The sequence below is a fragment of the Carlito syrichta genome, unplaced genomic scaffold (assembly GCF_000164805.1).
Source record: "Carlito syrichta isolate Samal-C Ts95f unplaced genomic scaffold, Tarsius_syrichta-2.0.1 Scaffold316346, whole genome shotgun sequence".
Lineage (NCBI taxonomy): Eukaryota > Metazoa > Chordata > Mammalia > Primates > Tarsiidae > Carlito > Carlito syrichta.
In genome coordinates this window covers 2385992-2399116 of record NW_007260442.1, presented here as the reverse complement: position 1 = coordinate 2399116, position 13125 = coordinate 2385992, and the positions used below count along the sequence as shown (strand labels likewise).

The following is a 13125-nucleotide window of genomic DNA, read 5'->3' as shown; positions in this document are numbered from 1 at the left end:
TAAGGATAGATAAGCTATTTTCTGAGAAGTATCATTGAATGTAAAACCAGATTTGTTTACACTCATTTTAAATGTTAAAAAGAAACGAATCCCATAAATTAATCTTTGTGGGGAAGACAGTTCTTAAAAACAGAAATGATCAATGCATAAAATAAGTTCAAAATCTTTAGGAATTCTAGCAATTATTTGATACTAATGCTATACATAATTGTTAATAATAAACCTACTAAGTATTGACAATTTTGTTTTAGTGATATATAAGCATTGTTTTCTAATTCTTCTTGTACTTCATTTTTTTTTGAGTTGGAGTCTCACTCTGTCGCCCAGACTGGAGTGCAGTGGCCGCTCCCGGCCACTGCAGCCTCGCCTGCTGAGCTCCGGTGATCCTTCCGCCTCAGCCTTCCAAGTAGCTGGAACTACAGGCACACGCTGCCACACCCGGCTAAATTTTTGATTTATTGTAGAGATGAGGTCCCACCAAGTTGCCCAGGCGGGTCTCGAACCCACAGGCTCAGGCAATCCACTCACCTTGGCCTCCCAAATCGTGGGATTATAGGCTGAGCCACCGAGCCCGGCTCCATTTAAACTTTTAGAGGCCCCATGCTGTAGGTAAAAGACACAACAGGGCGTACAAAGGAATGGGTCTCTGAGCTGTGATGGCCCTGCACTATTCTGGCAGGTGGATTTCTAACTGCATGCTTTCCATGACTAAAGGCAGCATTAAAGCACACTTTGGAAATCCATCCTGGCCTGGGCATTGAAAAGCTTGTATTGTGTTTGGAACTTGGATTTGAACAACAGTGCCCCCTAGTGTAAATGTCATGCATAAATACTTGTCTTTTATCAGCAGGATGACAAAACTCTAGAGATATTGCTACTCTGGTACTTTCTGTTTGCTTAAAGCAAGTTCAAAACAGATGCTCTGGGAGGGGTAAGTTGATTTGGGGGACTTGTTTAGGCTTTACGTAATACAACACTGGGGATACTGAAGTACCTGAAATGGCTCATTTAAGATGATAAAGTCATCCACATTGCTCTGTGTAGTCGTAGTTCATTCTCTTTGCTGTATTAAAAACGTTGTAAAGGCTGGCCATGGTGCCTTATGCCTACAATCCCAGCACTTTGGGAGGCCGAGGTGAGAGGATTGCCTGAGCCCACAGGTTTGAGACCAGCCTGGACAAACTGGCGAGATCTCATCTCTACAATAAATTAAAAAAATAGCCAGGTGTGGTAGTATGCACCTGTGGTTCCAGCTACTTGGAAGGCTGAGGCAGAAGGAGCTCACCTGAGCCCAGCAGTTCGAGGCTCCTGTGGCCGTGAGCATGCTACTGCACTCCAGCCTGGGCGACAGAGTGAAACTCCAACTCAAAAACAAACAAACAAACAAACAAACAATAAAGTCATCCACATTGCTGTGGGTAGTTGTAGTTCATTCTCTTTGCTGTATAAAAACCACCTTAGGCCGGGCGTGGTGGCTCAAGCCTGTAATCCTAGCACTTTGGGAGGCCAAGGTGAGAGGATTGTCTGAACCTGCGTGTTCAAGACCAGCCTGGGCAACATGGTGAGACCTTGTCTCTACAATAAATAAAAAAATTAGCTGGGCGTGGTAGCGTGCACTTGTAGTTCTGGCTGCTTGGAAGGTTGAGGTGGAAGGATTGTCTGAGCCCAGCAGGTTGAGGCTGCAGTGGCCGGGAGCATGCCACTGCACTGCAGCCTGGGTGACAGAGTGAAACTCAAGCTCAAAAAAAAAAAAACAAACACCACCTTAAAACTCAACCATAATGTATTTATCAATTCGATCATTGATGAACATTTGAGTTGTTTCTAATTTACGGTTATTGTGGTCTGCTATGAACCTTCTTGTATATGTATTTTGGTGCCCATATACATTTATATTAGGCATATACCTAGGAGAGGAATTACTGGGCTAACGGGAGAGTTTAACTTCAGCAGATAATGTCAATTCATTTTCTAAATTGGTTGTTCCCATTTGTATTTCCATCAGCAGTGAATGAGAATTCTAGTTTGCTTCACATCCTCACCAACACACATTATCATTAATATTCGTAATTATAGATATATTATGGTGGGTATACGTCATTGTGCTTTTTAAAAGCAACTTTATTAAGATATAATTCATGTACCATACACTTCATCCATTGACAGTGTCCAGTTGGACAGCTTTCAATATATTGAGTTGTCACCCGTCATCATCACCAGTTTTAGAACATTTTTATTACTCCAAAAAGAAACCCACACCCCTTAGCCATACCCCTCATTCCCTCGCCTCTAGGCAGCCACCAATCTGTTTCTCTGTAGATTTGCCAGACCTTTGGTACCTGACTGCTTTCACTTAGCACGACATTTTCAAGTTTCATCCGATTTTGATTCAACCGGTTATAGGCTGCTTATTTATTCGTACTTTTTTTCTTTTTTTGAGTCGTTGTCTCACTTTGTCACCCAGGCTGGAGTGCAGTGGCACGCTCAAGGCCACTGCAGCCTCGACCTGCTGGGCTCAGGCGATCCTTCTATCTCAGCCTTCCAAGTAGGTGGAACTGCAGGCAAGTGCCACCGCTCCGGCTAATTTTTTTTTTTTCTTTTTATTTATTGTAGAGATGAAGTCTTGCCACGTTGCACTTTGCCTCCCAAAGTGCCAGGATTATAGGCGTGAACCACAGCGCCAGGCCTGTTCATACCCCTTTTTTAAAAAACTCTGCTATTCACTCACTTACCTGATGGTACATTTCAGTTATATTTACCTTCCTGGACATAATTGGATGCAATCCTACGCTAAGTCAATCTATGAGCGTATGGCTGAGGTTCATCTCTGGCTGTGAGAATGGATATGCTTCGTTAACATCATCTAGGTCAAATTATTTTGGCCATGCTTCATGATGAGAAATTCCGGAGTCCTGGAATTTCATTTGTTGGAACAGAACCAAATGCCTTACTGAGTTGGGACAAATCCAACTTTTTCTACAAGGACCCCTACAGCAGATCCTATTGCTGATCTCTGGGTAGACACATGGGACCTTCCATCCAGCTGAAGGTGACCCAGAAAGACACGTGGGAGGCGGCTGTGTGAAGACCGAGGCAGTGACTGGAGATTATCTCCTACAGACCTAGGATCTCCAAGGCGTTGCCGGCAGCCACTAGAAGCTAGGAGAAAGGCACAGAACAGATTTTCCCTCAAAGCCTCCAGAGAAAACTCAGCCCAGCTGACATCTTGATTTTTTATTTTTTATTTTTTTGAGTTAGAGTCTCACCCTGTCGCCTAGACTGGAGTGCAGTGGCCGCTCCCGGCCACCGCAGCCTCGACCTGCTGGGCTCCAGCGATCCTTCCGCCTCAGCCTTCCGAGTGGCCGGAATTACAGGCATGCGCTACCACGCCCGGCTGATTTTTTGATTTATTGTAGAGATGAGGTCTCGCTGCCCAGGCGGGTCTCAAACCCGTGGGCTCAGGCAATTCACTCACCTCAGCCTCCCAAAGGCGCGGGATTACAGGCTGAGCCGCTGAGCCACTGAGCCCGGCTGACATCTTGATTTTGAACTTCTGGCATCCAGAATTGTGAGAATAAATTTGTGGGTTTTTCTTTCTTTCCCTTTTTTTTTTTTTGAGTTAGGGTCTCACTCTGGTGCCCATGCTGTAGTGCAGTGGCACAGTCACAGCTCACCGTGGCCTCCAACTCCTGTCAGACATCCTCCTGCATTCACCTCCCAAGTAGCTGGGACTATAGGCGTGTGCCACCACACCTGGTTGATTTTTGGATGTTTCGTAGAGACGGAGTCTCACTATGTTGCCAAGGCTGGTCATGAATTCCTGGCTTAAGCAATCCTCTTGCTTCGGCTTTCCAAAGTGCTGGGATTATAGGCGTGAGCCACTGTGCCCGGCAACGTGAAAGTAAATTTGGTCTAAGCCATCATGTTTGTGGTAATTTGTTACAGCAGCCCTAGGCAATGAATACACTAAATACTTGGACTCCTGATTCCAAAGCTGCCTGGCATAAGCTAGTGTTCAGTAACAGCTGTGGAACAGACAGAGGCTAGGAGTCTTCCTTAGGAAGAACCTGGATCTGTGTGTGGAACAAAAAATAACTGAACTTGAGCTTACTTTTTCCTCTCTGACTTGTTTTCCTAACAAAATTTAGTATCTTGCATTAGATAGATGGTCACAGTCTCTTGTAGAACTTCTGGAATCAGAGTAAATGCAATCTATTTTTCTCTTTAATGGTACCACAATGGGGGTAATCTGAGTGTGAATCACTACATATATTTATTTATTTTTGAGTCAGAGTCTCACTCTGTCGTCCAGGCTAGAGTGCAGTGGCATGCTCACAACCACCACAGCCTCCACATGCTGGCCTCAGGTGATCCTTCTGCCTCAGCCTCCCAAGTAGCTGGAACTACAGGCACATGCCACCATGCCCGACTAATTTTTATTTTATTTTATCGTAGAGACAAGATCTCATCAAGTTGCCCAGTCTGGTCTTGAACCCCTGGACTCAGACATTCCTCTCGCCTCCACCTTCCAAAGTGCTGGGATTACAGGCGTGAGCCATCTATCTCATCCGGCTGTGATACACTTTTTATGGGCAAGGCTGGCCTTATTTTGATAAAAGAGTCAAGGTTATTCTCTCCTGATTTAGCTGAAGTCCACTACTAATGTCCAAAAGCAGAAGAGAAAAAGAACCAGCTAGCATGTGTGGATACCATACTGCTTGCACTGACTACAGAAATTTTTTGTTTTTCCTTTTGATTCGGAGTCTCACTCTGTCGCCCAGGCTGGAGTGCAATCGCATGCTTATGGGCCACTGCAGCCTCAACCTGCTGGGCTCAGGTGATCCTTCAGCTTCAGCCTTCCAAGTGTGCACCTCCACACCCAGCTAACTTTTTTGATTTATTGTGGACATGAGGTCTCGCCAAGTTGCCCAGGCTGGTCTCGAACGCCTGGGCTCAGGCAGTCCTCTCACCTCAGCCTCAGATCACAGGCATGAACCACCGTGCCAGGCCAGAAATGTTTATTAAGTTTGTGCTGTCAGAAACCTATCTCAGCACACATTTGGAGCATTCTTATCAGAGGATATAACGCTAACTACCAAGAAAGTTGGATAATATAAAAATGACTCATTCAGACATAAAAGAACTGGGGCAATGGAAAGAGGGAGGCCTACAAGTTTGCTCTTAAGGAAAAAGTCTTTGGGGAAGAGATTCTAGCACTGAAAGGAAGGTAAAGGCACCTTGTAAACATGTTTTGTGGACAAGGCTGGTTGGGTCCTGGTAGCTGCTGGGTGTGAGACTACAGGTTATTAACTAGCCACAATGCCCTGTTTTCTTGCATAGACCGAGAACCAGAACTTTGAAGGGGATGTGGAGTCCTTCTTCCAGAACAATTCAATTCCTCTCTCAGTGCTGATTCCTCTCATTCGTACTGATTCTGCAGCATAGTTTTAGATTGACATTCCATGTTCCTGCCTGTCACTGTGTTTTTTTCCCCCTCTAGTCTTCTCCGTTTCCTGCCAGGTGGGGAGACCGAGACACACGACAAAGGCGAAGAGCATGTGCACTGCAGAGCCATCTCAAGAGGGACCCACGGCATGCTTCCCAAATGGGTTTAAAGTTTCCTACCCTCAGCTTTTCAGAATGCTGGATTTTGATTGCCAAATTATTTTAAAGAGCTGTGAATCTAGAAGGTGCTAATCTAATGTATAATTTGGGAATTTGCTGTCAAACAAGGAGCCTGGTTCTTAAATGTTATCTAGGGCAGTTTCACAATAAGCAAATAAATATGCCCGTGCAGTTAAGTTGGCTTTTTAAATGATAATTTTTTAATGTGTCATAGAAACAAAAGTTACATTTAAAAATATAACGAGTAAAATGTTTTAAAATCATATTGCAGTTTGTTCAGGTATGCAATGATAAAACTAAGAAGTCATGAGGTATAACAATAACATTCGTTAGAAACCAGATAACCTGGTATATAGTCCTGGTGCAGACTTGTGCCATGCAATGTGGTGGCCACCATCCACATGTGACTAGTCAAATTGAAATGTGCTATAAATGTAACACACACACTGGATTTCAAAGACTTGGTATAAGAAAACACAAAATATTTCTGTAATTTTTTTAAAAATAGAGATGAGGTCTTGCTATGTTGCCCAGGGTGATCTCAAAACTCCTGGGCTCAAGAAATTCGCCTGCCTCAGTCTCCCAAAGTACTGGGGTTACAGGCATGAGTCACCATGCCCAACCTCTGTAATTTAATACTGATTACATATTGAAATATTTTGGTAAGTTGGCTTGAACAAAATATATTACAATTTCAACTTTTTTTATTTAGAGTTGGAGTCTCACTCTGTTAGGCTTGAGCCACTGCGCCTGGCCTTTAACTTTTTTTTTTTTTTTTTTTTGAGTTGGAGTCTCACTCTGTCGCCCAGACTGGAGTGCAGTGGCCGCTCCCGGCCACCGCAGCCTCTCCTGCTGGGCTCCAGCGATCCTTCCGCCTCATCCTTCCAAGCAGCCAGAACTATAGGCATGCGCTACCACGCCTGGCTGATTTTTTTATTTATTGTAGAGATGAGGTCTCACTGCCCAGGTGGGTCTCGAACCCGCGGGCTCAGGCAATCCACTCGCCTCAGCCTCCCAAAGGCGCGGGATGACAGGCTGAGCCACCGAGCCCGGCTAATTTTGCAGTTATTTATGTAGCTAATTACACTTCTACTGGACAGCAGCATTGTCTACTCGGTTCATTAAAGTACACAAGAGAACTGAAACTGGATGTGATGTGACCACTTTCTTAAAAATGTTATCCTCTGAGCCAGGCCTGGTGGCTCAGCCTATAATCCCACGCTTTGGGAGGCTGAGGTGAGTGGACTGCCTGAGCCTGCGGGTTTAAGACCCGCCTGGGCAACTTGGCGAGATCTCATCTCCACAACAAATAAAAAAATCAGCCAAGCGTGGTAGCGCGCGCCTGTAATTCCGGCTACTCGGAAGGCTGGGGTGGAAGGATCTCCGGAGCCCAGCAGGTCAAGGCTTCAGTGGCCGGGAACGGCCACTGCACTTCAGTCTGGGCGACAGAGTAAGACTCCAACTCAAAAAAAAAAGTTATCCTCTGATACAAAGGGCTTGTGATCTATTAAGAACTAACTGTGGCCAGGTGTGGTGGCTCACACTTGTAATCCCAGCACTTTGGGAGGCCAAGGTGGAAGGACTGCTTGAGTACAGGAGTTTCAGACCTGACAAGGCAACATAGCTAGACCTCATCTCTACATAAAATCAAAAGATTAGCCAGGCATGATGGCACATGACTGTAGTCCCAGCCACTAGGGAGGAGGATCACTTGAGCCCAGTTCAAGGCCGTGGTGAACCATGATCGTGCCATTGCACTCCAGCCTGGGCAACAAAATGAGACCAACTCAAAAAAAAAAAAAAGAAAAAAAAAGAATTAATTGCAGCCAGTGATGTTTATTACCACATATAAAACACTTGTGGATTAGCACTATCAAAACCTACTTAGAGCCGGGCTCGGTGGCTCAGCCTGTAATCCCGCGCTTTGGGAGGCTGAGGTGAGTGGATTGCCTGAGCCCGCGGATTTGAGACCCGTCTGGGCAACTTGGCGAGATCTCATCTCCACAATAAATCAAAAAATTAGCTGGGCATGGTAGCACGCCTGTAGTTCCAGCTACTTGGAAGGCTGAGGCGGAAGGACTGCCAAGAGCCCAGTAGGTCGAGGCTGCGGTGGCCGGGAGCAGCCACTGCACTCCAGTCTGGGTGACAGAGTGAGACTCCAACTAAAAAAAAAACACAAAAAACCTACTTAGAGTAAGATTAAAGACATAAAAAGGGGAAGCAAATCAGCAGGGATGAAGTCCTGATACAGTGTCCACATCTCACATTTAAGAACCTCTATTGCTCATGGAACTAGCTGCTGAGGGTCCAGTAGTTTTCTACAACAGCTCCATTAGGCAATGACTCAGGACTCAGGACTGTCACAATCTCAGCAGAGAAAAAGAGGGCTGGTTTTTAACACACTCCTTACATGGAAAGACCACAAAGCCTATGCTTTGCCAGAACCAGTGGCATAACCCTCCTTGCCTTATTGTAAGTAGGGTAACTTGGGATGTGTGTGTGGATCTTTACTGAGCAGTAAATGCCTCTGTTATAAGACAGCACAAGTTGCAGGTTTCTTGAGATACTCGAAGTTCAACACAAGTACTCTTCAAAGTATGTAGGAAAAAGGAGGGGAAAAAAGACCAGGACTTGTTCACTTTTCTGAATGCCTCTATCAGATGAGTGCTGGAGCTAGTTGGAGGGCATCATCTTCTCACACAGCCAGCATACGCATTAGGACACTGGTCCCCAACCTTTTTGGCATCAGAGACTGGTTTCGTGGAAGACAATTTTTCCACAGACTTTGCGGGGGGGGGGGGGGGTTGGGATGATTCAAGTGCATTTATTGTCCTTTATTTTTATTATTACATTGTAATATATAATAAAATAATTATACAACTCACCATAAAAGCAAGAGGTGCGTGAGGAAGTGGTAAATAAAGTGTCAGATTCCGACTTAAAGCCTGCAATCAGATGCAGCTATGCAACTGAAGTACATCAACTCACTTGCCACTCACTGATAAGGTTTTGAAATGAGTCTGCAAGCAATTGACTATGGTCTCTGTGCAGTTAAACCTCATTGCTAACGTTAATCTGTATTTGGAGCGATTAGCATCACCGCCTCAGCTCCACCTCAGATCATCAGGCACTAGAGCCTCATAAGGAGCCCATAACCTAGATCCCTTGCCTGTGCAGTTCACAATAGGGCTCATGCTCCTGAGAACCAAATTCTCCACTGAGGCAGAGTTCAGGTGGTAATTTGAGCAACGGGGAGCTGCTGTAAATACAGATGCTTTGCTCGCTCACCTCCTGCTGTGTGGCCCAGTTCCCAAACAGGCCACAGACCCCTGAATTAGATTTTTATTTTCTTCCTTTTTTTTTTTGGTCAAAGGAAAGCTATTATACAAACATATATGGAAACTGACAAGCAGAGGCTCCACTTTCCACATTATGTTAACAATAAGTTGAAAGTAAACTGTAGCTAATGTGGACAAACTTGACTGTTAATCTTGTCCTCACATCTTATGGTTAATATATACAGAAAGAAATCTAGTGACCTACTTATGTACCTGGACTGTTCAATATGCATATACCACCTGTGGCTACACTCTCATCTTCTTCGTCTTTTTAACAACATATATATGTACCATATGCTATAATGTTAGTTGCTTTTGGGTTTCTAAGTTGTTTGCACAAATATAAAAACTGAAATAGAATATAAAAAATAAGTCTGACTGCTAGTAGTTCAACTCAGCTTTATCTTCCTGCTGATGTCTGCCCACCACACCTGATCATGCACACACAACCCTTCCCCTTCCCTAACACAGTGACATGAAACACAACAAATGTTTTTAAGTGTACATCATACATTTATTACCAACAACCCTCTCAACTCCAAAATTGGGCACAGGGATTAAAAATAAAAATTCATTGCACTACTTAGTAAAGCATTACTAGTAACTTTCATAAAAAATGTACAAACTTTGTTAAAAATTTATCAAGCCTTCAAATGATTTGGTTACAGATATTTATAATACGTACATTTAAAACTATATGTTAACTGATACAATGGAATATGATTTGAGGAAATGACTCAGCAAATGATTCCAAAAAACACCCCTGTGAGCTTTCATAATCTGAAACAAACAGCAAAATGAGGTAACTCAATGTACCAACAGGAGGAGAATAGCTTTCTCATGAGGGCCTGAAGATATCTGTGAAAAATACAAGTGAGTTGGTAGATCTCATTCAAAATTATTATAAGAGGCCCAAGTTTAAGAATCTTAGCAAATCGTATTTCAGAGAGTATATAAAATCTAAGTATGCTTTCACATTTTCCAGATTTTGCTCAAAAAATTCAGGACAGAAGATCCTAATATGAGATCTTGATACCTGGAGGCCTGACTCATCTTTTTGGGGGGATGGGGGTTAAAAAATATCAAAGATGACAATTCATGCCACAAAAAGAAAAAAAAAAATCAAACAAGAACCCACAAACAACCCACAGCTGAGTTAAGGTGGTAAAGCCAATATTGTTTTAGGAGGAAAGAGGATGAAGGCAACAAACCAACATCTGCCTGCTATCCGGTGCATCGGCCGAGGTGACAATGGCTGGGCATGAATCAACTGCTCTTGCTCTTTTGCTAGCCACAAAGGTGCTGCTTCCTGTGGCTAGCCCGAGCTGGTCAGAACACAAGCAAGTGTGCTCCAAATACGCACTAACCACTGAATAAGCAAGTCTGCACACATCTCTGAGAGCCCCATGCAAAGAAAAGATATTCCCAAAGAGAGATCCAGTCACAAGAGTGCAACAAATAAATTCAGGATTTTACCAAAACAGACCCTGCTGCCTCCTAAATTGCCAACTGCCTCTCAAAAATTTACTGAAAAAGGGACATTATGACAAAAATTCAGCCAAAGGGAGGGAAGAAAAGGTTACTTTTCCTAGTCATTAGTACAATGTGTCTTGTTAATTAGGTATCTCTATATAAATTAGAAAAAGTGCTTTACTTGCATGCTTCAATAAAATGAATACTGAGTGTAGTAGTGTTACATTAGATCTGTACAGATATAAATTTTTGCAGCTATATAAAAAGAGCACATATAAGATGAGCTTTTGCCATTTTAAACATGATTTTTTCATTAAAAAAAATAAAGATTAAACTATACGTGATTTGTATGCAGCTGATTATTATGCCAAAAATTTTGGTCTTTAACATATTTTTTATTCGTCAGGAACACATGGGTGATAGCCTAATGATTTAAAAGTAATATGTGCAGTTTACCACTGTTTAGATGTATTTCTGATGCACTGACAAATCCAGGGGCAAACAGAAAATATGCAAAATCCTACTTGTATGACTAGATAGAGGCAACAGTGTCTAGAACAGGGCAAAATTGTGCTTCTGTGTTGAACTGACTTCAATGAACTCTAGGCTGTGATGAGCTTATCGAGACTTTAAAGGAGGGCAAGCAGCATGGCAGTAACAACTAGTTAACACTGTCTGAGTAGAAAACGGACACAGAACGAACTGAAAGCTGAGTGAGGCTGGCAGCGAGTTATCACAGTCCTGACTGGAATAATGCAGCTTGAACGACTGCAAACAAAGCAATGACATCAACTGCAAGGGGCAGACAATGGTGAAGACACTGAGAGAATGAGAAAGTAATTTAAACGTCGTTGGAAAAATGACTTTAACCAATCCGAATTACGTTCAATGAACCTACTAAAAAAACCCACACAGCTATGTATTATTTCAGGTCAACTATAAGAAGGTCAATTCCTGTTTAACAGCATTATTTTTATACAAAAATCAAATCTTCATTTATACTGCAAGTATTCTAGACACCTGTTGTATTAAACTTTCTCATTCAAACAAAAATTAAAAGGAAAAGCAGTAAAACATTAAAGCAAAGCAGGTCTAAGGAACACGGGCTGTCACAGCACTTGATCCATCCTGAAACAAGGGTTTCGATGAGAAGTACTTTTACTGAGGGAGGAACAACTAGACAACTTTCAGAACTGGAGCTTGAACACAGAACATACATACCAGAAGTCAAGCTGAGTTAACAGATTTTGTTCTGGTAGAAGTCAATGAGGTGAGACTTCATGGGACCAGTGGTATTCTTAGAATATATTAATCAAATATCTTCAGAATAGACTATAAATCTAAACATTAAAAAAGAAAAATCACAGGTACTTTCTGTAAGACACTTACTGGAAATGTAAAGGAAAAAACAAGAAAGTATCAACATTCAAATCATTGATTGAAATGCTAATATTGCTAGCTGATGATATATTATATTGCACCTTCTTTTTGGAAACAGCAAGTTGGAGATTTAAAAATTTCTTTTTCACAACAGAATCAAAAAATCGGGTTCATGGAGTGAGAATCTGTTACACTTTTTTCTTAAGTGACCCATTTAGGACCACCAATAAAGAGAAGGTGACAGCTGCCTGAAGCAAAGGAAGGCTTTCTCATTCCATTCATTGGGAGGGAAGGGCATGGAGTATTCAATGCTTATAATTGACGCACCCTTAGCAATCAGTGTGCAACAGCAAACACAAGGGGAAAAACCAGTGTACAGTACTAGTGCTGTTTAAATAACACACCAGATTATACATTGCAGCATAATTAAAACTACACACACATTCTTGGTACATGCTGGTATATAGGATCTCATACACACATTAGCTACCATGCCCTCACACAAGTAGTTGTGCACACTCTCTCACACACACAGATACATTTATCACCAACAGCCATACGCTGCATCCATTTCCACTCACAGTTTCTGAAGGCTCTATATAAGGTAGATTGCTATATCATCTGTAGCTACCACTTTTTATAAAAGCACATGCTAAAAGATCACGTCCACTGTAATCTTGCAGCAACACTCGGAATGATCACACAAAAACCAGGGAATGTTAGTGCACACACAAAATTAAGCTAAAGAAAAAGTCTTTGGAGTTCCAATCACACGGTTAGTATAACAATCCCATAATTGTGAAGACTAATTGTAAGCTTTTATAGTTGATTAAGTCACACAGTGCAAAGAAAGGTCCATTGACCCTTTTGGTAAAGGGAGGGCTGGAAGCCACACAGATTAAGTTCAATGGATAGTCCATATATACATGTGATGAGGAACACCCAAACTAAAGTTGTGCTCTTAGGTTGGTCATTCTGAATCCCGATGCACTTCTGAAGCATCAGCTCGGCAAATTGGGCAAGTACGATTTGCCTAAAAAACAAAAGAGAAAATTTGTCTGAATTATGACTTACACAGTAGAACACATTAAAAGCAATGGAACTACTTTTACTTCCTATAGTTTTTTTTACACTCATTGCTCCTTTAAAAAGGTATAAAGCAATCATTTGCCATTTGCCAAAACAAACAAAAAAAAAGCCAACAAACTTCAAAGACAGCCCACCAACGATTTTTAATGTGGCTCAGCCTGTAATCGTGCGCCTTTGGGAGGCTGAGGTGAGTGGATTGCCTGAGCCCGCGGGTTCGAGA

The 13125-nt window shown here is 42.6% G+C and overlaps 1 protein-coding gene across 5 annotated transcripts in view; it reads right to left on the bottom strand.

Annotated features, from left to right (window-relative positions):
* Window positions 1-9455: 9455 nt before the first annotated feature.
* The window catches only part of RNF38 (ring finger protein 38), a 64093-nt gene continuing 60423 nt past the window's right edge, over window positions 9456-13125 (bottom strand). For all 5 annotated transcript variants that reach the window (XM_021707045.1, XM_008074171.2, XM_021707048.1 and 2 more), the window contains one exon: window positions 9456-12849. In XM_021707045.1, the coding sequence (XP_021562720.1) occupies window positions 12787-12849 (63 nt within the window). In that variant the 3' untranslated portion in view covers window positions 9456-12786. The remainder of the gene's footprint in view (window positions 12850-13125) is intronic.